The sequence below is a fragment of the Montipora capricornis genome, chromosome 14, assembly GCF_036669925.1.
Source record: "Montipora capricornis isolate CH-2021 chromosome 14, ASM3666992v2, whole genome shotgun sequence".
Lineage (NCBI taxonomy): Eukaryota > Metazoa > Cnidaria > Anthozoa > Scleractinia > Acroporidae > Montipora > Montipora capricornis.
In genome coordinates, this window is record NC_090896.1 from 4890853 (window position 1) to 4916187 (window position 25335).

Sequence of the window (25335 nt, forward strand, 5' to 3'; positions counted from 1 at the left end):
GGGGTGTGGTGTAAGACTGGCTGAGCTAAAACAAGCGCAATACAATAGCTATTGTGTAGGATAAACCTTAATTGTTCTTGAGATATACACTGCTCTACACAAACGTGTATTGAGCACTCTTTGGCAGTGTTTGCTACAGTTTCTTATGATTAATAATAATACTAATAATAATAATAATAATATTATTATTATTATTATTATTATTATTAAAGGCTTTTTAGATAAACAACGATGATGACGATGATGAAGATAATCAATTAAACCATAGATTGTTTTATCTAAAGCATCAGTTAAAACAATCAGTCAGTTAATCAATCAATAAATCAATTAAGGACGGTGCCTACTATTGCTATTGCGCATACGTCTTGCGCATCTCGAGATACTCGGCATTCCCCATGGGTGGTGCTCCCTTGTAGAGGGATATTTTTGCGCGGTTTAACTATGCGGAGAAAGCAGAACTTAGCAACTGCTCTTGGTATCCCAAAAAAAATGGGGGGTAACCATGCAATACATTTTTCTGAAATAATTTTAAAACTTCAATTTGGAAAAGAACGATATACATTGCTTTGTATTTTATAGCTCTTTACAAAATAACAGTGCTGATTAATTATCTTTGAAAAAAAGGGTGGTTACCCCCAATTTTCTTTTTTGATTTCAATAACACTTGTTAAGATCTGCTTTTCCCGCATATTCATAAGCCGCGCAAAAATACCTTTGAATTAGTAGGTACCGCCAGGAGCCCATCACCCGGAGCGTGCAACTTACCTATTTTCGTGCAACGGCGTTTTCACAAGTAAGGTTATTTTTAGATTGAATTTCCCGCTAATGAGACTCCCACAGGAGCCCGATGACCAATTACAAGAAATGAAGCTGACGTCATAGGGTCACCGAACCGGAACTGTCTTTGTTTTTTGAACTAATTCGCGGGAAGGGCTAGTCTAAAAATAAACAAACTTGTGAAAACGCCGTTTCACAGACGCTGTATGGAAGTTGCACGCTCCAGATGGGCTCCTGGTACCGCCCTTTATCACTTCATAGATAGGCACATAGTTTCTCCGACGTTTCTCTGGTCAGTCCGTCGATTCTTGCGGGCCACATTGTGCCCCAAACTAATCATGCTGGAGTTGAGCTCATCTCGAATGGAAAAATGGCTGCCGATCACTTCAGTGAAAAACCGGCAATATTTCAGTCAATCAACTTAAGTGAAGCTTTTTTGTGTATGGAGGTATCCGTTGAAATCTGGCCTTTTTAGATTAAACGAAGTTTGACCCTACAACGTAAGTGAATGTTTGAGAAAACATGGAGCGACCTATAGTTGCGCGGAAAGTTAGAAAGTGCCTGTACTCTTACCGACAACGATATTGGTCATCACAGTGGTCAAAATGCGCCTCTTGAGTCCACAACAAATTTTGACCACTGTGATGACGAACATCGTTGTCGATAACAGTACAGACAACGCTGAGGCACATTTGATTTGTTTTTTTACCACGATATTCAACGTCAAAGAAAATGGTTATTTCAGTGCGTGACCAAAAAGCAACTTTCTCTTGCTCAAAATGAGCGTATTACATTGCATGATACATCGACGCGAGCACGACGTGAGCAATGTTGTCTAGACTCTTATCGACAACGGCAAATTAGCCAATCAGATTGCGAGATTACAAGTAATTGCGGTAAAAAAAATTTTCCAACTTTCTTTGCTTCCAATTACCAACACGAAAATGCCCATTAATTTTTTAAGCCCTTCAGTCTTCTAAACTTACTTGCTCAGCTCGTCTGGCGTATCTACAGAAGCAAGGCTCAGATCTAATTGGCATTCCAGTTTCACTGCTTGTCCTCATAAGCTGATGTGCGAAATTACCCAGAACTTGTTGGCTGCACTCGGCAGGATTAACAAAGCAGGCGATGGCCCAAGTATTTATCTCGATGCCATGGAAAAGATGTTTTCCTCTCATATCCCATGCCCCTGAAAGTCAGTTTACAATAATAGTTGAGTAATAAACGCTGCAAATTTGTCGCCTCAAAGCAGTTCGCTACTTCTCTTTGTTGACTGCCATTGGACGCTAGTAAGCGCATCTCACCTCTCTGACCATATATTTAATGCATGGAGATGGTTATGAAACTCAAAAAGTCTTTTTGATTGTATTTTTGGCCTCGACGGTGCACAAAACACACCTTTTTTCCAGAAGATAACCAATCAATTCTTTCAATAAAATTATGCGCAACTAATTTGTGAACTCGTGCAAAGCGAAAGCAAAAGATTGTGCACTGACACGGTCAATTCAACATCGATTGCGATTCGGGAAAACAAAACTAACTGCTTCCCTCGGGATCATACATCAAGTGCATATTCCATGACCCCGTGTTGGATATGAGGTGGTAATAACCAGTCTCATATCTAATAAGGGCGAATGGAATAATTGTTTTATTAAAGTTTTATATTAAATTCTAAACTGTTTTAGTTACAGGAAAGTCTGGTTTTATCAAACGTATTGATTAAGGAAATTCCTTAGTATTGCATTGCGCATCCCTACTGCGCACGATTTTCGCGTCATTAGCGCGCGCAAATGAGCACGTGGACGTACAAAACGTAAGAGATTTCGCTCAAACTAAACCCGATAGCGAAATAAATGCTCCTTTTCTCTCAAACGAGCACAGTGAACCCCGATTTTTTTTCAGGTATTTGCTAAGAACAGTCTAATAAAGAACATATTTGAAGAAGGAAAAAAGTTTGATAGTAGAACATGAATTTTTTTCGGAAAACAGTTCCGTACTGGGTGTATTTTACCCAAGGCGAGGACTTCAAGCTAACCACGGAACTGTCCCAAAAAGTGCACTATTCCCACAACCAGGGAATCAAAGACGGCGTAAATGAAGCAATACTGCTTATGTAAATAAAAGAAGCTCTATTTTCAAAATAAAATTTTGTGTCTTTGAAGTAACCAAGACTTAATTCTGTATGAAGGTGATTCGAATTTTTAACACGAAAACAGTAAAAATACCTCATTTTAAAAGTCTGCTGACGCGTAAACGACCGACACAATGAGGGTCTCTGGTATGAGCTTAGAGAGGCCCATAAGGCCGGCGTTCATCTCCGGTTTCTGTAGCATGAAGCGACTAGGAGTATTTCTACTCCTCCCTGGATGGGATGCTAGTCCATCGCAGGGTTACCCCCAGCATTTTGGCCGGTACCCATTTATACACCTGGGTGGAGAGAGGCAGCGTGGGAGTAAAGTGTTTTGCCTAAGAACACAACACAATGTCTCCAGCCAAGAACCCGAACTCGGACTACTCGATCCGGAGTCAAGCACTCTAACCATTGTTCACCCCAGGCTCGGCTCGGTGAGCATCGGTTCTTTTTTGTCAAGGTGCTGATCATCCCAGTTATTAATTAAAGTTTATCAATAACTGCCATAATCAGCATCTTAACGTGCACCCTGCTAGCTGAGCCTTTCTTTTGCTTGCTCGATTTTGGCGTTCTCGAGAAAGACTCTGCATGAATCGAGTAAGATCTTTATCGAGTATGCGCTGCATGCTGCTAGGATACAGTCTCGAACCCAAGCCTAATATGCCAGATTTCGTCGCCATTTTGGTTTTTCACGGTACAGCGGGCTCAATTATAACCATCAGTTTTATCACTAAACGGATGCTCGCACTGGAAAAACCAGTTTGAAGAGAGAAAACAAGATTGACTAGTCCAGAAGTTCGAACTGCGGCCGCTTCAAAGAGTTGACGCAATTCAGACAGAGCCTCCTTTTCTCCACCTTAGTAAGGAAAACGAAAGAAGGAGGCTCTGCTCGCAAGGTGCTCCGCGTTCAAATATATATGGTTTTCACTTACTAACTTTCGTCATATTTGGTCTATTGGATCGTAAGCCTCACATTTCCCTTAGTTCTACCATCAAGCTAGACAAGCCAAACTCTGTCCTTTAGTCAGTTAAGTGTTCTACCGTACCAAACGCAAAAAAAAAACGTGAATAACAAAACTTAATGTATCAATTATAAAATAACCCGGCATGGAACGGCCTTCGGGTAAACAAGTATTTAAGCTATGTTCATCGTTCGGGATATGAGATGAATATGCAACAAATGCACTCTTACTTGGCATTTATCTCTTTCTCACCTTTTTCGGGAGAGATCTTTGGTTTGTCCTGGAGAATAATCAAAGTTTAACACAATGAAGTTAGATTGAGTGAAGGGCACGCTCTTATTTGTGCGACTTTGCCAAATTTCAAAATGACCCCTAACAAAAACGTAAAGGCCGAGCAAACGGCCACAACATTTGCTTCAATATCCGTTCGATTTTGTTGAACGATGTTGACTGCCCGCGGGGTGGGCAAACAGTTTCAAAACAACATCAACATTTGATTAAACAAAGCTTCACGGATGGCCTGATAATCAGCCCGCGGTTATGACTATGGATGCGGGAATGGATACGTCATTTTTGTGATATAAAAAGTTACCGTAGCAACAGGAAAGCCCTGCAAAAACACCCCATATTTTGGCTTTAGCTCCTCATATCTCAAGAACGAACTCGGTGACCCGCTTTTTTTTATTTCTGAAATGTAATCAGCACACCAGAATGAAACTTTTCTACAAAGTTTAAAAAAAATATGTGGAGCGGATTCAGAGCCACCTTAAATAATTGAAAATTTAAAGTACCTCTGAATCTGCTTCACAGATCTTTTTTCAACCTTGCAGAGAGTTTCATCTTGGCCTGCTGATCACTTTTGTGCAATAAAAAATTGGGGTCACCGAGTTCGTATTTCAGATATCAGCAACTAAAGCCAAAATATAGAGCGTTTTTGTAAAGCTTTCCTGTTGTCATGGTAACGTCACAAAAATGACCCAATGACCCCTGGAAGTGAGACTTAACAGATTTTCCTCTGTCTAAAGTCAGACAATTTTTTTCGTCAACCGGGGGCGTCCTAGGGCGTTTGACGTGTCACTGGGTTAATAAGTGCGAGATATGACCAAACTCTGGTGCTATTGAACAGAAACAAACATTCCGCTATTTTTTGTACATGTCGTTATTTCTACTGTTGGTTCAGTATTTGTATGGTTGCAGAACAAATCACATTTTTCACCGCTTACGTCACGCTAAAAATGTCACACTTTTCGTTAAAGTGTACAGATAAGTGCGAGGACCGCTTCTCAGTTTCGTCTATCAAATACACATCCGGAGACCGTTTACCAGGAGACTACAACTCCAATACCAGGTCTATGTAACGGTGTTTTCACAGATAAAGCTATTTTTAGACGAGTTCTTAAATACAATTTGGCTTGCTATTGTAGGAGTGACCATTCTCAATCCCGTGGGTACTAACTGAATTTATAAAATAATTGGGATAGTACGCACACTGTCATCGGTCAATAGCTGTGTTTAGATGAAGTTAAGATGAGAGTACGGAAACACGGCTGTGACATCACACGAATTTTGATTGGTTATGTATCATCAGACGCACGTTTTGATTGGCTTTTAGAAAATATGAGCGTGTATCAAGAAAATCTGTTTGAATCAAGAAGTAAAAAACCAGCTGTTTCATTCATTTGTCGAATGAAAAAGCAATAAGGGACTTTTTTCCTCTTTTTCCATAACCTCATGTAAACACTCGGGGAAGTTGGGAGAATTTTCGTCAGTTATGAAAACCCTCGACTGCGTCTCGGGTTTGCATAACTGTCTCGAATTTCTCCCTACTCCCCCTTGTGTTTAGATGAGGCTGTGGAAACACGGAAAACGTTCTCTATTGCTTAATGCTCAAAGCAAGACTTGTGATTAGCTGAAAAGGTACGTCTAGATTCACTAGAAAATCAATTCAAAAATAACTCGGTCCTTAAAAACGCCGTTCCACAAGTACAATGAAGTTATACGCTCCTTGGCATGGGCTTCTGTATACATTTACTTCATTCTGCCAAGCACCGTTTGCCGCTTCCTGAAAAGACTATGCTAGACCTCTGTAATAATTATATACAGACATTCGCAAACCCAAGGATGAACCAATGGATAAATGTCCTTGAGAAAATAAAATACCTGTCCACCATACTGCAGTTTGGGCGCATCGAGAACACGCCCTGATAACTCCACCATTTTATCGCTAATCGAAATGCCAAAGTCATTGGCGTAGGGGTCGTTGTTAAAATCAGCTTTTCTGACCTGCAAGTAAAACAAAACATAGTGATACAAGTTGCGGTCATCGCGCAGAATGCCTCTTGTTTTCAAGGACATTTACTTACAATCGAGAAAAGTCTCGTTCTGTAATATTAAAAAACAAACGTAATTGCCGCGCTTTTCCATTGCTTGACATTGAGGCGCGCTGACCTCCACAGGGAATACAGCATTGCTCATTAACTTGAAGACGTGTGAAACGAAAGAAAAAGACAGGAAATCTACAGTTTTGCTTCTCTTCTTTGTTTTCGTATCCCATCGCGAATCGATCCAATTTCTCACGTTTGCTTTGCGAACCCTTTTCTAAAGCCTGGTTTCCACGTGATCGCAGACGATCGCAAAAGATCGCAGATCGCAAGCAGTCGTAGACGTTCGTAAAAAAGGCTGTTTATTATAAACGATCGTAGAGCCGACTATCGACATTTCGGTCAGTCGAAATGTCAAAAATAAACGCGCGATTCTTCCTATTTTACAACTGAAGTGTTCGATTTGCTTTAGGAATCATTCTCTGATTCTACGATTCTTCGGATTCTACGATTTTACCTGGTATCAAGAATGGTAAATGGGGCCGTTAAAGCGATGACTACGCTTATGGCAAAAGAAACGTGACAAAAGAATCATTTTATAGGTTTGGTAACGAAATTTTACCATTTCTTCGCTTTAAGGCCCGGGGCAAACAGCTTCGACATTTGTTTCAACATCAGTTCGATTGTGTTGAACGATGTTGACTGCTGGGGATCATTTGATTCAACAAAGCTTCACGAGAGGCCTGGTATTCAGTCCCAGGCTGCAGCCTGGATAGAGACTTGTTACTATGGTTAAGGACATAGATACGTCATTGCACGTGCACGTGCATTGTACGTTTTGGTACAATTTTTATGTCGTTTTCCCAAAAAAACTTAGGTAAGCCACGTGTAAGGCTCATTTAAATGGTTTCAACATCTGCCCCGCATTCGTTCAACAAAAGTTGAATGGATGTTAAAGCGAGTTTTGGAATCAAAAATAAAGTTCCGTCGGAGGCCGTTGGATCAGGGGCTCACTTCCTCTACACAATCACATGTTATTCCATGTCGTTCAGTCAGGACGAGAAAGGCAAAGAGATTCAAGAAATTTTGCATCGCATTACGGCAAACGTCAAGCTTAAATTTGCGTTTTTTCAAAAATGAAAGAAGCCTTATTTGATTTTTTGGCTGTCTCTCGTGTACCAAACTTTTTGTTCATATCTTGCTTGGAATCTACATTGATATATTGAGAAAGTTGTCAAGAGGAAACAAATTGGCCATTTCCGAGTTCACGTCTTCCTCCTCTTCAAAGCAGGTTTAAGTGCGAAGTTTTTGTGATGGTAATTAGTTCTACTTTGCATATGAATGAAAACTAATTTTCATAAGAAAAACTTCGCACTTGGACTCGCTTTGAAGAAGAGGCGGACATGAACTCGGACATGGCCTATTCGAATGAAGTAATGCTTTCACTAGCGACGCAAGCAAAAGCTTAAACGCAAGCACAAGAGATTCGTGTTAAGTAAAAATGAACCATAACGCAAGCACAAGAACACGACGCAGAAACAAAGATCCACTATTTACAACGCGGCGCTGCGCGGAGTGGAATCTGTAGCGGGTCTTTTTCATTGCACGAACATAACAGATTGTGTTGTGCTTAATCGCCCATGTTCTTAGGAGAACTTTCATTCTTTTACGACAAACAGCGGGCTGCAATATGCCCTATCCAGGCGCGGATCCAGGATTTTGAAATGGGAAAGGAAAGGAACTTTATTTAAGTGTCTAGTCATTCTAGCGCTGGAGCGCTAATTGGGGACACTGTAACCTGAAATGAACAATGAAAGTAAATCAAGTCAAATGTTGGTTTTTTAGGAGAGGGGAAACCGGAGTACCCGGAGAAAACCTCTCAGTTCAGAGTAGAGAACCAACAAACTCAACCCACATATGACGCCGAGTCCGGGAATCGAACCCGGGCCACATTGGTGGGAGGCGAGTGCTCTCACCACTGCGCCATCCCTGCACCCCGGGGAGTGAATTTTTGTAATAATGTAATAGAACCAAAGCCTGGTTGAGGTGTTTGAGGTCTGTGCAAGAAGGGGGGCTCAGAAAAAGGGGGGGTGAAAATTCACCCATTTCACCTCCCCTGGAGTCGCGCCTGCTATCACGAAAACCCGATGCTACCTATACAGATCTCTCCAAATATTGTCATTGTTGATGAAAACTATTGTTTTCTGTCATTTCGTTCTTAACGATAGCATCTTTAATTTGGCTCTCTACAAACAGTCCCACTAAGACTGTCGTTAGTCTGAGAGAAAAACAGCCTTAAGATAAAACTACTAGTTTTCGTGTCTTACCAGATTTAAAATCTCGTTTTCTCGGTCCGGGGCTATCTTCGCAGTCGCTCGAATCATTTTAGCAGTCTGCTGATCTGATAGTCTTTTTATACACCGCTGACCAGCGACAAGGTTGCAGACTTCCACCGGTAGGTAGGTATGCTTTTGTTCCTGTCCGACTTGAAGGCATGGAAGGTGTGGGTATCTGCGGGAACCAATATGCAAGTCAAGACAACATACTGTGCCTGAGATCAATTTCAAACGCGCGACAAATGCTGATGAAGATGAGATGAATTAATAATCGGCCCTTAAACAGTTTAAGCATTACGTTCATGAAAACATGCTGAGAAAATTCAAAAGGTTCCAACACTCCGGACTCAAACTCTTATTGCACTACACTGACTGCCGACCAATTAGCTCAGTTGTTTGAGTATCTAATTAGCGTGCAGGAGGTCTTAAATTCGACCCTGGCCAGACCAACACTCAGGGTTTTTACTGCGATTTTCATAAATCTGCGGAATCTCACCTTCAAGCCCTAAGCGTAAGACTGCGTTTCAGCTCCCATCAACCAAATTTCCTGGAAGATCGACTCCGCCTCTGGAAAGTGAGTTGGAGTTTCCGTTTGATTTCCAGATCGAATACCTTTATGATATCTTCCTAGAAGTTCTTCAGCAAAAAGATTCGTATAGATTCCATTGCTTCAGTACCATCGGCGACGAGTTCGAATAAACGAATCTACCGTGGAAACCAAGGATACTGATTGGCAATTATGTCACCCATCAGTTTATTTTGGGCATCCGTGGTTTCGGGTAAACTCTCGGCTTGGCGTCAGAAGTTTGATTGATGGAAGCCAAAATGTAGGTTGGCTGTTGGCGCTTGAAGATGAGATTCCGCAGAATTATGAAAATCGCAGTAAACTAACCGAGGAGAAAGTGCTGCCTTTATAATTACATCCGCAAGTGGTTACACTTTCAATTCTTTTCGGCTGAGGACTATAAACCATAGGCCCTGTCTGACAATCCTTGTTCATAAACTCTGTGTGTGATCCCACACACTATGCGAAAAGAGCAGGATACGGCGTTCCCGGTGTTGTGGTCTGCTCTGAATTCTCCGGCAAAATGTGGCAAGCTTGTCTCAAAAAGGCTTATGGTATAATACAATACAATGAATACTTAATTGCCCGCTCCCCATAGGGGCTTTTCAGGGCCAATGAAACACAAGGAAACGACAGAACAGAACGACAAAAACTGTTAAGAATCCCAACTGGCCGGAGGCAAACCAGTTGGCTATTTACACGTGCGGCCGAGAAGTTAAACCAGGGACTACCAAACTTACACACAACTATTGCACTTCTAGCTTGTCTCTTTGTAATGATAATTCTTTATTCATCGCTTTTCTTTTTTTCTTGTATATATATATTTTGGTGAGAGTTTGTGGGAGGCGCGGTGGCCTCATGGTTAGTGTGCTCGACTCCGGATCGAATGTTCCGGGTTCGGGTCCTGGCCGAGAACAGTGCGTTGTGTTCTTGGGCAAGACAACTTTACTCCCACGTTGCCTCTCTCCACTTAGGTGTATAAATGGGTACCGGCGAAATGCTGGGGGTAACTCTGCGGTGGACTGGCATCCCATCCAGGAGGGAGCATAAATACTCGTAGTCGCTTCATGCCATGGAAACTTGGCTCGTTTGCAGACTTTACCTTTTTCGTGAGTTTAGAATTACTATGATTCTCCCTTGAGTATTATACTAGGGAAGTTTGGTGACAGAGTTTCAGTGTTAAAGTTACCAAAGTTGTCAAGGGCAACTTGCTTCGTTTCCAAGAGTAACTTTCAGGGCCCGCCAAAATCTACGAATGGTAACGGTTAAGCTCAAACTGGTGACCAGTGAAATGACGTCAAACCCCAAAAAGTTACCCTTGGAAACGAAGCAAGTTGCCCTTGACAACATGGTAACTTTCCGGCACTCAACTGAGAATCGTAGTAAGATAATCGAATTGGTTAGAGCGGGTCTTGAACCCGGAAACTCCGAATCTCAAGGTAAGCGCCCTAACAACAGGACCACACTGCCTCAGACTGTGTAAGAGGCCGCCTAAGTACCTTGGCATGTACATTTTGTTGATGTTGACTTGTATCGCAAAGGTTATGGGTTTAAGGACGTTCGCGCCCATTGCTACTGCGCATCCTTACAGGGCACGCAAATTCACGTGCCACATCATGTAACTAAAATGAACAATGATAGGGCAGATGGCCATTGCTATAGCTTTGCTTGGATTTAACGATCTTGGATGTTCGGTGACCCCTACTTTTCTTTTCAGAAACAGATTTTGTTTACAATTATCTCCATATTGTCCAAAAATGAACAAAAGATCAATGTGGGAAGTTAAAAAAAATTCAAGATTTCTGTCGTCGGGACATGGAATCCTGCCGTCTTGCGGCTGCAAGGCGCATGAAACTATGGTTGCTAAATGCGAACTTGTTGTTTAAGGAACGTTTTTCTCGAAAACGAAGTCGGTGACCCCCTATTTTTTTTACATTTCTGACATCACTAATTCATCATCTTTCAATGGTAAAATTTGCAGAAAAAAATCAATGCTAGAAAATTTTCTCGCGAACGTCCTTAAATCTCATTGAACGGATCACGAATATAGTTTGCTTATTGTAAATGGTTTGAACCCAGGAGTCATATCATTAAGTAAAGTACGATCGTCCGGGTGAGTGTAGTCCTGTGAAACGGCTTCGCGTGACCCACGGCAACTTCCGCTCAGGTTGTCGAAACGTCAGTCAATGTCATCTCAAACAGTCCTTCTCAGGACTACACTCACCCGGACGATCGTACTTTACTTAATGATAGTTTGCTTATGTTAAGGGATCGCACGAGACAAACCCGCCACATTTGCTGATAACAAAGGACAGATCACAACACCGGCAGCTCCGAGCCCTAATCTCCGGGAACATTGGATCGTTTTTTTATAGACACGGGAGTCTATAAAAAAGTCCGTGGAATTTTGATGAACTTGATAGTCCTTAGTCGAGAAGACTTGGAAGTCTAACCATTTACAAATGAAATAACAAAGGTTAATTAAGCACTTTCTCCTATTTTAAAACCCTGGTTGTTGGTCCTATCGGGGAACGACGAGGGCGCGATGGGATCTCGAACCCTATCGGACTACGCGAGGTAGTCCGATGCCCAACCAACCGGGCCACCGTTGCAATGTGGCTACATTAGAGAGCTTTAGCCATTTGACGTAAAATGGAGAGAAGGTTGTGACTTCTCGTGACCCACGGCAACTCGAGTATTTAGTTACTAGAAAGCAAAAACAAAAACTCGGAGTCGTTTTAAACATTCTTTGTAGAAAAAAACGCCATATAAAATGAAATTCCTCACCCGTTTCGATGAAGCTGTTTTGTCGGTCAATAGAGAGTCAACGTGAGTTCATGAAGAAAATTGCGGCGAGGAGTCAGTTACGAACTATCTATAACCATGAAACCTAATTTTCCCTCCTTTGGCATACCGAAAAATGGTTTTGGGGTACTTCTTTTCCGCAAACAACTTCTTATGTAGAAGAAAATTTCACGTAAACGGCCTAAAACGCGAAAATGGCTACTTTCACGTAGAAACGGCGAGCGGCAGCCGGCAAACGTAGAAAATGGCGGGAAAATCATGGTCACGTGGTCACTTTTGCCGTTCGCGTTTTAAGTAAACGTGATGGTTTTGAGATGCGGACGGCAACCGGAAGTGAATTGTTCTCCCTTTTAACTTGTCTTCACACAACCACATTTATATCGCTAAGTATCTTTAATGAACACTATTAGAGACCTAAGTATAATAATCTGGGAGCGACCGCTATCCCGCCGAGCGAAATATTCACCTCCGGTTGCCATCCACGTCTCAAAAACGAGTGTGCTTAAGTTCCCTAATATCTCTATTGTATTACAACAGAGGTATTTTTAAAAATTTAAGTGAACCTACTGTAGTCTCCTTGAATGCTTTTCCTGGAAATATTTAGCGACAGTTATCTCCTGTAGCTGCTCTGTTTCCATCTGCTTGAGCGGAAATTTCAAGGAATGCGCTGGCAGCTTCGTCACATTTATCACTCTGTATTTTCTTTTCATAGTGCCACAGTGAGTTATCTCAACCTTGAGACCTTTGATCTCTTTGCTGAACTTCATTCTCTCTGCATCTGCCAAGGGCCTACCTTGCTGAAGATCCTGTTGCGATTTTCGAAGGACCTCGCACATGAACTCCACGACGGGTTGGCATTTGTAAAATGCTGTTGCCGACACTACAAGAAAAATGATAATAGTGATATGAAAAACAACATTTAGACACAATTAAAATCTAGCCTTCCAGCGCTGGAGCACTATATTGGGAACACTGAACGAAATGATATATAAAATGAACTGCGCATATGAAATCAAGTAAAGTTATGATCTTCGCAGTAACTGTTATGAACTTCGTATGAATTTCGTAGAGAAGCCTGAAAAATTCATGATTTCAACGTGGTTTGAACCCGTGACCTCGCGATGTCGGTCCGACGCTCTGGCTATGAAGCCACTGATGTTGGGAGTTGGTCATTTGTGGGTTCAAATATTCCCGTGATGAATCAATAAACGAAATGATAAATGAAATGTATTATAATACTGAACGGCGGATATGATATCAAGTGAGGCTATGATCCTTGCAATCATGGTTTGAGCGTCGCACCGGCATCGCGAGGTCACGGAGTTAAACTCCGTTGAAGTCCTGAAATTTTCAGCCTTCTCTACGCAATTGCTAAAATTGCGTTCAATTTTAACTGCGAGGATCATATTTTCACTTGATTGGGGACACTGTAAACTTAAATCAACAAATTAACACAAATGTTGGTTTTTGAGGAGAGGTGAAAACCGGAGTACCCGGAGAAAAACCTCTCAGTGCAGAGTAGACAACCAACAAACTGAGCCCACATATGACGCCGAGTCTGGGAATCGAACCCAGATCACATTGGTGGGAGGCGAGTGCTCTCATTACTACGCCATCCCTGCACCTCAAATTGCATAATTTAAGACCAAAACAAGCAATGTACACAATAAGGACAGAAAATGGACAACTGAAAGGGACAGTGTCACACTATTTAAGCCTTAATTCAATACATGTAATTTTAAATCGTCTTTGATTGAATTGGGACCAAAAATAATGTTATATATTTTTTTATCAGAATCCATTATTATCTATCTTCGCACCAATAAGGAAACCTAACTCTACATATAAGCATTGTAGTTAAACTTACTGAAACTTGGAATTTTGGCCATTTTTTTCCAATCTTAGATGAGGCGTTTATTTAAAAAAAAAACGCCCAAATCATCCTGTTAAAAATTCTCTGATATCGTTTCATTGACTTTTCAGAAATGTTGAGCGTTTTGTCATAAAACATCCAAAAGTAACATGGCAGCACCCCTTTAATACTGATTAGTATTAAATATGCTTAATAAGGACACTGGGGCCTATTTCTCAAAACTAATGAAACTTTTAGTGTGTTACAATTCCCTAAAAGCATAAAAAAGCCATACTACTTGTAAGCATACTAAAAGACTACCTTAATTATAAAACAAGCAGATGGCAGTACACATTGTACATTTACATTCCCAAAAGTTAGTGGCACTCTCAAGAAACAGGCGCCCAGAATCTTATCAGATTTTCACTGCAACAACAAGGATCAACTTATATTTCTCACTGACCATCAATGTTAAGCATCATTTTCCACTGGGATGGCCTCACACTCTGATGAAATCCAAACCATACTTCACGGCCACTCTCCAGGGGATGGTAGTAGCCTTCAGGGGGAGAAAAGAAAGATCTTCCTACTGATGTATACTTCATCGATGGTAAATGTCGCAGCACGACATCAAGAGCCTGGATTGTCTCAAACGGGATCTGATTGTGTTTGCCTTCTAGTGCCTGCTCCAATGCGAATAAGCTGACTTGAGCAACCCATTTTACTGTCACCTAGTACACAAACAGATGAAATCAATTACCAGTAAGCACATGAATAAATAAAATTTAATAATAAGTAAAGCAAAAAAAGTAGGGTTGGGGGAAATCTAAACAGTTCCAAAGTTCTTGACAAGCAAAATGTGAAGGAAAATCTAGAAAGGCAAGAACTATTTTCAAGGAGGACACCATAAATAAAGTATTCAATAAGTTGCAGCTCTCGCAGAGTTGAGAATGAAGAAAGTTTACCTGCTGTTATGTTCTTGTCTTTAACACTGAATATTAATATTATTGGAAACTGACAAAATGGATTGAAATCCACCTGTCCAAAAGACTGAGTGATATGACCCATTGACCCAGACTACGAAAGTTGTCTACTGTGGTGAAAGAGAAAATCATTGATTGAAAATAAAATTTTTGAGTATGATTATCTTTTTATTATTTATTTATTTCCTTTTACTTGAAAATCATATATCCACTGCGAGCAGTGAACATAACATTTTTATCTTCCACATGTGAGAATTCATATAGGTGTCCTCGTCGTAATGAACACGACTTCATATCTTGTTTCATGTTACACAACATGCGTGTTCTAGTGGTTGGTGAGCACTTTTTCATCATTTGAAAAATGAGTAAAACAAGTTGTTTTAAATATGGACATTTCATCAATATCTATATAATAAACAGAACATTACATGCAGGCCACTTGGGGATACAAATTTTATCTTTTCATGCTGAAAGTATCTCTCACTGGTTCACTTCACTCACTTGTGAGAGATACTTTCAGCACTCAAAGATAAAATCTGTATGACCCCACGAGGCCATATAATATCCTCTGTAATGGCCACAAAAAGAAGACAAAGAATTACCATCTCTGAGCAATAACAGTGTTTGTCTTCATCAGTTGAGTTTTTCCTGGTAGTCAACTGATGAATGTTATGATAACATTGAAATATTTTGGTTAAGCACTGTTCTTAAATTTTTGACTTCGGATATTGTGTTTCTATTGGTTCACTCAATCTTGGTTAATAGCTCATATATTGTGTGACATGCATTGTAAAAGTAATATGGAAACTGATTGGATCAAGTGTTGCCAAGCTGGAAACTGATTGGCTTATATTCCAAATGTCCAAGCATTCAGAATTTAATGAAAATTTAATAAAACAATCATCCCATTCACACTTGCTGGATTTAAGACTGGTTAGAACCAACTTGGTGCTACATAGCTCGTGGGCTATTTACCATCTCATATCCAATGTGTGCTCATGGAATAATAATTTTTAATTACATTGTATTCCTTGGGGTCATAATGGAAGTATAACATGACCAAACAATAATAATTATTATTATTGTTTGGATGTCGTTAAGCTTCCAGAGCAGGAAAATAATCTTTTCAATAGAAGACGAAGCAAATTTTGCAGAGCAGTTGGAGAAAAACTGGCAACAACAACCTGATAACCAACATATTATTAAGCCAGATTGTCTTCTTTTGAAAAGATTCTCTTCCTGTCCTGGCAGCATAACGTGATCCAAACAATAATAATATTGGATCAAAAACTAACATTTGACTTGTTGTGTTAATTGTTAACTTCACTTTACAGTGTCCCCAATTAGTGCTCCAGTGCTAAATCTACTAGACACTTAAATAAATTTCCTTTCCTTTCCTTTCATGTTATCCTTCCATTATGACCAATAAGTGGTACAAACTACATGTAGGTCATCAGATGAATCAGGTAGGAAAATATTGATTAGGCTATCAAAAATGTACTTTCATTCAACAATTAAATTTTCCCTGTCCGATTGGAGTAATTGATTTTGTTCTGAATCAAGAGGTCATTCATAAAGTGTTCTATTTATAGAATATAGCCTACAGTACTTCCATGGCTCTGTAACTAAACGAAGCCATTTTGCGTATACCTTGAAGGTTTTGTCCTTGCTGTTTTCTGTTGGAAGAGTGACATGGAATTCAACCTGAAATGAATTAATCAAGATCAATAAAATGTACAGTTGAACCTCCACTAAAGACCACTTCTTTACAACGGTCACTCTTTGGTGTCCTGGAGGACAGTCCATACATTCACTCTTATTTTAACCTCTCTACAACGACCACCTCTCCACAACGGCCAGTTTCTTTTGTCCCCAAGGAGGCCATTGTGGAGAAGGTCGACTGCAGTTCAAGAGAACTACACTGTATTACGTTGTTGACAGGCTAGGTGCTGGAAACTACGAAAATACACTTACCACAAGTAATATTAACGTTTAACTGTAGTGGGCCAATTTTTTTTGCTCAGGTCTTTGTCAATTACATATAAAACATTGAGCCAAAACGACAGGTGATCAAGCAAAATTGAGCTTACTGGTTTTCGTCCGATCGGCAGTGCCTTGCTACTGTACAAGTTTTTCCTTCCATCAAAAACTGGTCTCTGCGACTCGAAAACTTTGTGATAAGTGCTAACCATGGCCTCGACGACTTCTCGATTAACTCTTCTAGGACATTTATCAGGAGAAATTGACAAGTCATAGTGGTGAATATCTCCTTGAGGAAGTTTCACTCGAAAGAAGTTTGTTCTCAAAGCGATTTGCCGCCCAATCGTTCCAAAATTTGGTCTTTTAGGAGGAGCGAAGTCTCCACCAACGCGATTTGCTGAAACAAAGACAAAATAGTCAAAAGATCTCGAAGAAGTTCACATCGTGATCAGTATATAAATTATAAACAAACCAGGATTGTTGGATGCCATTGAACGATCCGTAGATTAAGTTTTCGTTTTTGTAATCTCGTGAAAATAAATTAAATCTGTTTTTGGAAGACTTTGGGATCAGTTCAAAATTGAAATCAGGTTCATCATTGGACGCCAAGTTCTGTTAATACAATGCTGTTACAGTTGCTTCACTTTTTCCTTGCGCCATATTTAGAGATTCTGAAATGGCTGAAGTCAGCGGTTTAACAGTGGAGCTCCGTACTAGCCAATCAGAATGCACGGACAGCACAATTTACTGGACGGTGCCTACAGTTGCCCACAGGTGGGTGCCCGTGGCCCTTGATGGCGAAGGATCTAATTGTTTTAATATCACCCAACTAGTCGGACAAAAAAGGCAATAATAAAGTAAACGAAAGAAAGCATCACGCCTTTCGCTACTCGAGGACTATTAACAATAGTCCTCTAATAGCGTAGCCAATCAAAATGCAGGATTTGCATTAGTCCACTGGTTAGGTGATACTATAAGGACGTTCGCGTCCAAAATGTTCCCGCGAACAGATTTTTTTTTAAACTTGCCTGGCAGAAAGGTAGTGATCTACTTCTGCCAAAAAGGCAAAAACATAGGGGTCACCGTGCTCTTTTTCGAAATTTAGAAGATTGCGTTACTTTAAGACGATCTTAGCTTACAACTGTCGGCAATAAAAAAGCTGCATTAGTGAAATTTAGATCAGGTAAATGTACTCAATTAAACATAACTAATATAACTAAATTACCCTTTGCAGCTGATGTCTTTTTCTGAGGTGAAATAGACCTTGAAAAACGATACATCAGTAGTCTAAGAAAGAAAACTTCTATCGCACGAGAGCATAAAAGGCGAAATATTTGTAACTTCTCACGCACAGACTTTTTTTATTTTTGGTTAAAATGGACAAAATCAGAAAAGGAAGTGATCTACGGAAAGAAAAATAGGGGTCACCAAGCATTCAAGAGAGTACAATCGCTGCGAAGTTCTCAAAGCAATGGTATATTCGCGCTGTCACGTCATTGCGTGACATTTCCGAGAAGACCTGGGTGCACAGCTATCCCATGGTGCCACACGCTTTCACGTTCCTTGCTTTAGCATCGTGTTTACCTTTCTGGTCTGCGATGCATGACGTGTGCGTGACATGCTTGAAAAAGTGCTAAGTAGCAATGGGCGCGAACGTCCTTAACAAGGGATTAGATTATGAGCTCAGCCAATCAGATTACAGCATTTGCACTAGTATACTAGTAGAATTCTACTAATTCAAATTAGTTTCACCCAACTAGTAGACTAATGCAAATCCTGCATTCTGATTGGCAACGCTACTAGAGGACTATTATTAATTATTAAATTCTCAACCTCGGATAATGCATTTCGCGTGCTCTGATTGGTTCACTCAATCTCGGTTATCAGCTCATATACCTTGGTTTGACCTTATATGGTAAATGATTGCGTTAAGCTTTGCTAAACTAAAAATGTTTTCGTCGGAATGCCAAATTTCTCTTTGAATAAAGCCAAAAAGGAGAAAAAAACTTTTTTTGTGGAAAGTTTGGATCAATTCCGACGTTTAGAAGTACGCGAAAAGGCAAGAAATGTTTTTGTGATGAGCCTGCGTCTGTCTGACAACAAGGTATTACACAACATCGCATCAGTTCTCATCAAGTTTTTTTCGATTTCTTTAATGATAATGCTCTCTTTTTCCGCTCGTATTTCGTACTTCCAAATTTTTGGAGTTGAAGGAATTTAATAAAACAATTATTCCATTCGCGCTTGTTGGATATGAGACTGGTTATAGCCAACTCGGCGCTACGCGCCTCGTTGGCTATTTACCATCTCATATCCAACGCGCGCTTATGGAATAATTGTTAAATAGTCCTGGAGTAGCGAAAAGCGTGACGCTTTCTTTCGTTTTATTCCCAAATAAATGTTTTTTTCACTTGCATTTGCTAACTTTATTATTGCCTTTTCTGTCCGACTAGTTGGGTGATACTAAAACAATTAGACCCCTCGCCCTCAAGGGCTACGGGTCTAATTGTTAATTAACAAATTGATGTCAGTTTTTCATGCGTCTGTCCTGTTAATTATTGATCGTGAATTTCGTCACAACATTGGCCGTTTTTATACTAGAGACGCATATCAATCCGTCTGGGACGAACTTGGGCAAACATAAAATTTTCTACGTCTGTTAAATTCGTCTAGAATAAAGACCGCCACAAGACGCATTATGCGTCTGGACGAAGTATCTACTTTGATGCGTCTTCGAAGACGACGACGCACTAAACTGAATAGTTCGTCCAGACGAATCATGCGTCTTGTGCCACTCGTCTTTATACTAAACGAATTTAACAGACGCAGAAAAAATGTTTGCCCAAGTTCTTCCCGGACGAATTATGCGTCTCATATACTTCGTCCCGTCTTTACACTAGACGGATAACATGAGAGACGCATAATTTGTCTGGACAGATTATGCGTCTTCGGTATGAAAACGGCCATTGTCAAAGTAGCTGTGGATCCACGAGTCGATAGCCGAGTGGATCCGCAGACTACTTTGACATCGTTATGACGAAATTTATTGTCAATAAGAGGACAGACGCATGAAAAACTGACATCAATTTGTTTTTTACAATAACAAAAAAGACAGAGGGGTCAAAATCAAGTCAAAACACGAGACGAACGCAAGACAAGAATGCGAGAAACTTCAATTTCATTCAATCTGACCCGATATAGGCCACTTTCGAAAATACCATAATACTCTTTGTTTGTCCCTCTAAATTTTGCATAAGCATTGTTTCCAGTTTCTCTTGGGACTTACAATGGTCCTAAGAGAAAAAAAAATACAAAACTTATGTTTCGGGGGACAAACAAGGAGTATTATGGTATTTTCCTAAGTGGCCTATATTGCGTCAGTTTCGCATAAATTATAAATAATTTATGTGTCTGTCCGCTTATTGACAATAAAGATTGAGCAATGAGCGCGAGAGAATTTTGCAGTCATTGTAAAAAGTATTTTTGCGCAGTTTACTGAATATGCGGGAAAAGCAGATCTCAACAAGTGTCATTGAAATCCAAAAAGAAAATTGGGGGTAACCACGTATTTTTCGAAGATAATTAATCAACAAGATTTGTAAAAGCTATAAAATACAAAGCAATGTATGGCGTTCTTTTCGAAACTGAAGCTTTATTTTCTCTGAAAAATGCGTGGTTACCCCCAATTTTCTTTTTGGATACCAAGAGCACTTGCTAAATTTTGCTTTCTCCGCATAGGATTGAACCGCGCAAAAATATCCCTGTATTAATAAGCACCACCCATAGGAAATCCTAGTATTTCGAGATACGCAGAGCGTATGCGCAATAACAATAGCGGGCACCATCCTTAAGTACGGACCGGACTAATAAACGAAAGTTATTGTAGAGAAAGGACCAAATATAATACATAAGACAGCAGTTTCAGAGGTAAGTCATGCTTCAAAAGAAGGCGAATTCAAACTCTAGATGCCAGCGATTGCACTCTCCCCAAATCCCCTTCCACCTATCACCCTTACCCTTCACTATTTCCTCCCCCGGCCCTCCGGTCGCGCTACAGACAACAGAACCCCCCCCCCCCCCCCTTCCACAAAACAGCAACCTGCGAAAGGTATGACTTACAAAACAAACAAGATAATGCTTAGCTTACACACACATGAAATGTCCTTAATTAAATGTTCATTTGCTGCCTCAAATTTGGCAAGTATTTGAGCAGTCGATGGTATCGGGACAATCACGCACGCTAACAACTGCAAACTAAAAATTCGGTGTGAGATCAATTTTCTCGAAATTTTCCATTGGAGAGGATGCATTACGTCTTTCGTATTCTCTTTTTTCGCATTCCCCATAACACACTTTGTTTGCCCCCCAAATTTTGCATAAACCATTGTCATCAAATACTCTTGGGACACTGCATATTCCCAAGAGCATTTTCAAACTGCGGTGTATGCAAAATTCAGGGGGCAAACGAAGGCTGTGTTTGCACCCCGGGGGGGGGGGGGGGTACTCGATGTATCCCTGGTTTGGAAGGTGCGGCGCAGCCCCTCATACCCTGACCCTGTTTAAGACAAAAATAGCTGAATTTACAACCCATTTTATGAAAGAATTATGATTTTTGATACCCTGTTTAAGACATTTAACCCAGTTTAAGACAAAAATTGATAAATCGATACCCTGATTAAGACAAAAAATGATAAATTCGATACCCTGTTCAAGACAAAAATCCCGAAAAACATACCCTGGCTGGCCGCACGTCCCCGTTAAGCCCTTATAAGGGAGTACCGCCCCCCCCCCCCCCCGGGGTTTGCACGTCAGCAGTTGTCTCGCTTAATAACATTCTTGAAAGTGGTTTGTTTGCAGACTTCGTCAAGCGACTTAAAAATGATACGTGTTTTCACGGGTAGGATTAAATGAAGAGAAAGCAAGTGCCAATACAATAATAAAAATAATAAGAATAGCACGCCTGTTGTATTTCCGACTTGAATAACCGCAAGCAACTCCTCATTTGTTGAAAGGAATTGCCCCACGCGATTACCGGTTGTCACTCGCTAAGTGGCCTTAAAAAAGGGTATTACGGGGAATGTGAAAATAGAGAATGGTTCCATGAACATGCGATTCAAATCAAATTTTAAATGAATTTCATTTACTAATTGGGTGGCCTTAATATTTTTTAAACATTGCCAAGGGTTTAATGTGAACTGCGGTTTCCAACCTTGCAACTTCCTTGACAAATCATGAGTTGCTTTATATAGGTACATGTTCTCCTCCGTCCTTGCTTTCTTAATCAACAACAGAACACCATTAACTGGACAAAATTAAAAGTGATTCGGAAAGTGTTTTTTCTTAGCACCGTCTTAACTATTAAATTACCTACTATAAAGGGTCGATTTTGCGACTGGATTTACAACGGAAACTAAGGGTTTTGAATCAGTCTAGATTACGTCGTTTTTTCCTATAATGCGATATTCGCTAACGTTCTTAACCGTTGTCAGTAAAATTACCTTGTAGAGAACTAACCTGGCTGATTAATTATCACCTGTTTGTTACGCAAATTCCCTTTCTTTGTCGCCCGTTTCATAACTGTAGATACATTACCTGACGAAGAGTCTGGCGACCAAGCAGCAACCGAAAATTCTCTTTGTGGCGTCAGCGATATCTGAAACACTTTTGCGCGCGCGGTGTATAACGACCGCAATAACTTGATTGCGAGAGTGGAAACTTAGAGCGCGTGCTCATAAGGAGTACACGAGGACGTTTACAGCAACGACAACACCACAAAACAATAACATCATTGGCTAATTAAAAGACGAAACTATAAATAATCGTGCTGCACGTGCAGAACGCATTTTAGCACATATGTTTGCGGTACTCTGCATAATACACCTAATCAGCTAACTCAATGTTTGAGGTTTTGACGACAATTTGAGCATACAAATGTAAACCTTTTAATCTGAGTAAATTGGCTACGAATTGTTTCAGACAATCTCTACTTTTGTCTGAAACAACTCGTACCCAATTTATTTTACGTATACTTCGCCTGCTTTGTACGACGTGAATGGCGGAAAACTTACGATGGGGCAAAGTTTTGAGGTGAAGCTTTCGTCATCGTCGCCATCGTCAATCTTAATAAATTAAAGTCCCTAAGCCCGGTTGTTCAAAAGCCGATTAACGCTAAGCCCAGATTACAAATTAACCGAGGAGTTTATTTCTCTACTCCCAAATGCTGTTCAACGCTGATATTGGGTAAAACTTTACATTAGAAGAAGCCAATCTTGAAAAACAAAAATAAGCAAAGAAATTTTCAACAAAAAGTTGAAACCATGAAAGAAAAGTTTACGCTAATCCTGGATTAGGTTAATCGGCTTTCAAACAACCGGGTCCTGGTCTTCAGTTGAAAAACGAGTTGTTGTTGTACGCTTAAAAATTTGTAGGGAGAGCTCCTACTAAACAAGGTCGGGGTAGCCCGTATAGATTGTTTTCACGTGACGTCACGTACCTATACAAAGGAATAGCGGCCATGATGGTGTACCAAAAAGAAGCTCATGACTTGAAGGGTTTAACTCTGGTTCATAGCTGGGATTTTTAATGTTTTTTTTTTAAGTTTAAAAATTTCCTTGTTTGGATGTAACGTAGCTCGCGCATTTCCCCTCGAGTGCAGCATCGATCTTATTTTTGTCCATATTTGGGCATTAAATTGGTGTGCTAAAATCCCCAGCTTTGTTCCAAGGCAAAGAGTTGCAAGTTACACGCTTCAAGGTCACGTGCTTCTGACCAAACTAATACTCGAATTTTATGCAAATACTTTCTTTTGTTACAGTAATCCAATATGGCAGCGTGAGTAAAAACGCTCCATAGTGGGGAGTTCAAGACACGACTACGGCTACGGAAATGACAACGCCACAAAACAATAATATCATTGGTTAAGGACGGTGCCTACTAATTAAAAGGTACTTTTGCCCCGGTTTATGATTATGCAGGAAATGTAGATCTTAACAAGTGTTATTGAAATAAAGGTCTAGAAAGCAGCAACAATATAGATAGTCGTATAAACATAACAACTTTCTTTAATTTTCCAGACATGTTTCGACGGTACATCCGTCATCTTCAGTGTTACATATTTTGAAATCGCCGTTGAATTTAAAGCGCGCGCGATCTTACAAACTTCGTTACATTGCGTTGTCAGTATTGCGTATTAAATCAAAACAGAACAAAACAAAAATTTAAATGAGTGACGCTTAGTTCCTTACAGGGAGAGAGTCAGGTTAATGTGTTTCACCTGCTGGTTGAGATCGGGTTCTCCCATTTTATATACATGGATTCCTTAAGCTTCAAAATCCAAAAAGAAAATTGGGGGTAACCACGCATTTTTCAAGGATAATTGATGAATAATATTTGTAAAAAGCTTTAAAATACAAAGCAATGTATGGCGTTCTTTCTCAAATTCAAGCTTAATTATATCTCAAAAATGCACTGTTACCCCCAATTTTCTTTTTGGATACCAAGAGTACTTACTAAGATCTACTTTCTCCGGATAGTTTTAAACCACGCAACTGATATCGCTGTCTTGGTGAGCATCACCGATAGGAAACCCGAGTATCTCGAGATGCGCGGAACGTATGCGCAATAACAAAAGTAGGCACCGTCCTTAAAAGAGGAAAAATAATCGTGCTGCACGTGCGGCACGCGTTTTAGCTCATATTTTTGCGGTACTCTACGTAACAACCACTTAAATCACCAGATTTGAGGTTTTTGGCGACAACGTGAGGGTACGAATGTGAACGTTTCATTCTCTATCTTTACTCGCACCAAAGTTATTTTTTAGCTAGGATACTTCGCCTACATTAAACGACGATAGACTCGTACGATTTAGCAAGGTTATATTTTGAGGTGACATTTTCGTCGACGTCGCTCTATTAGAGAGCTTAAGCACACGCAAGAGTGAATTAGATAAGAGCGTCTATCACTTTGCACAGTCACAAATGGATTTATTTTAAGACATGCTTTGCGTGCGAAACAAAGAAAAGGCGGCCAATTTTAACCAATCAGAAGAAGCCATGTTACGGGTGAAAGCTTCTGCCATGGTTTTATTCTGGGACATGACAAATGGTTTTCGCGGGAACGGGTGTTCTAAAAATAGGCTCATTTGTAAATGTGCTGGGGAGCCCACCCATGCCTAACACCCTTATATTCACTCCTGGCACACGACGTCTTTGAGCAACGCACGGAAACCGGAAGTTCGCACGCCTGGTCAGTGGTCCCTCCCAGACTGTAGAGGGCAAAATTATAGAGGCTATAAGGTTCACCTTCACTTCAAAGTGAAGCCGGAGAACTCCCCCTCCCCAACCCCACCTCCCTGAAGCAAAGAGGAAGGTCTCAGGAAGGTGGTCACCTCACGGACTGTTATGGCGTTTGGTATCAGTTGGAATGCTTGCCAATAGTTCCAATAGTTCATATCACTAAGGTAATCTCGGTTTACCCAAGAGGTCGCGACCGGCACGTTGGTGAAACGTTGGGCAGTCGGCGTTTTAAACAAACCTAAGGCTAAAAGACTATTCTCAAAGGGGACTAGCCTAATCCTGAGGAAACAAAAAACCCAAATCCTGAGAAATAAAACACTGACACAGAA

At 40.4% G+C, this 25335-nt stretch overlaps 1 protein-coding gene across 1 annotated transcript in view; it reads right to left on the minus strand.

The window, feature by feature from the left end:
• Positions 1-17400, minus strand: part of LOC138033615 (protein argonaute-2-like) — a 45722-nt gene extending 28322 nt beyond the window's left edge. The window contains exons 1-9 of the mRNA XM_068881408.1: positions 17185-17400; positions 16823-17109; positions 16383-16436; positions 14213-14480; positions 12465-12777; positions 8519-8702; positions 6031-6153; positions 4123-4150; positions 1764-1966 (exon numbers count right to left, since the gene is read on the minus strand). Coding sequence (XP_068737509.1) covers positions 1764-1966; positions 4123-4150; positions 6031-6153; positions 8519-8702; positions 12465-12777; positions 14213-14480; positions 16383-16436; positions 16823-17109; positions 17185-17203 — 1479 coding nt within the window. The 5' untranslated portion in view covers positions 17204-17400. The remainder of the gene's footprint in view (positions 1-1763; positions 1967-4122; positions 4151-6030; positions 6154-8518; positions 8703-12464; positions 12778-14212; positions 14481-16382; positions 16437-16822; positions 17110-17184) is intronic.
• Positions 17401-25335: the final 7935 nt, after the last annotated feature.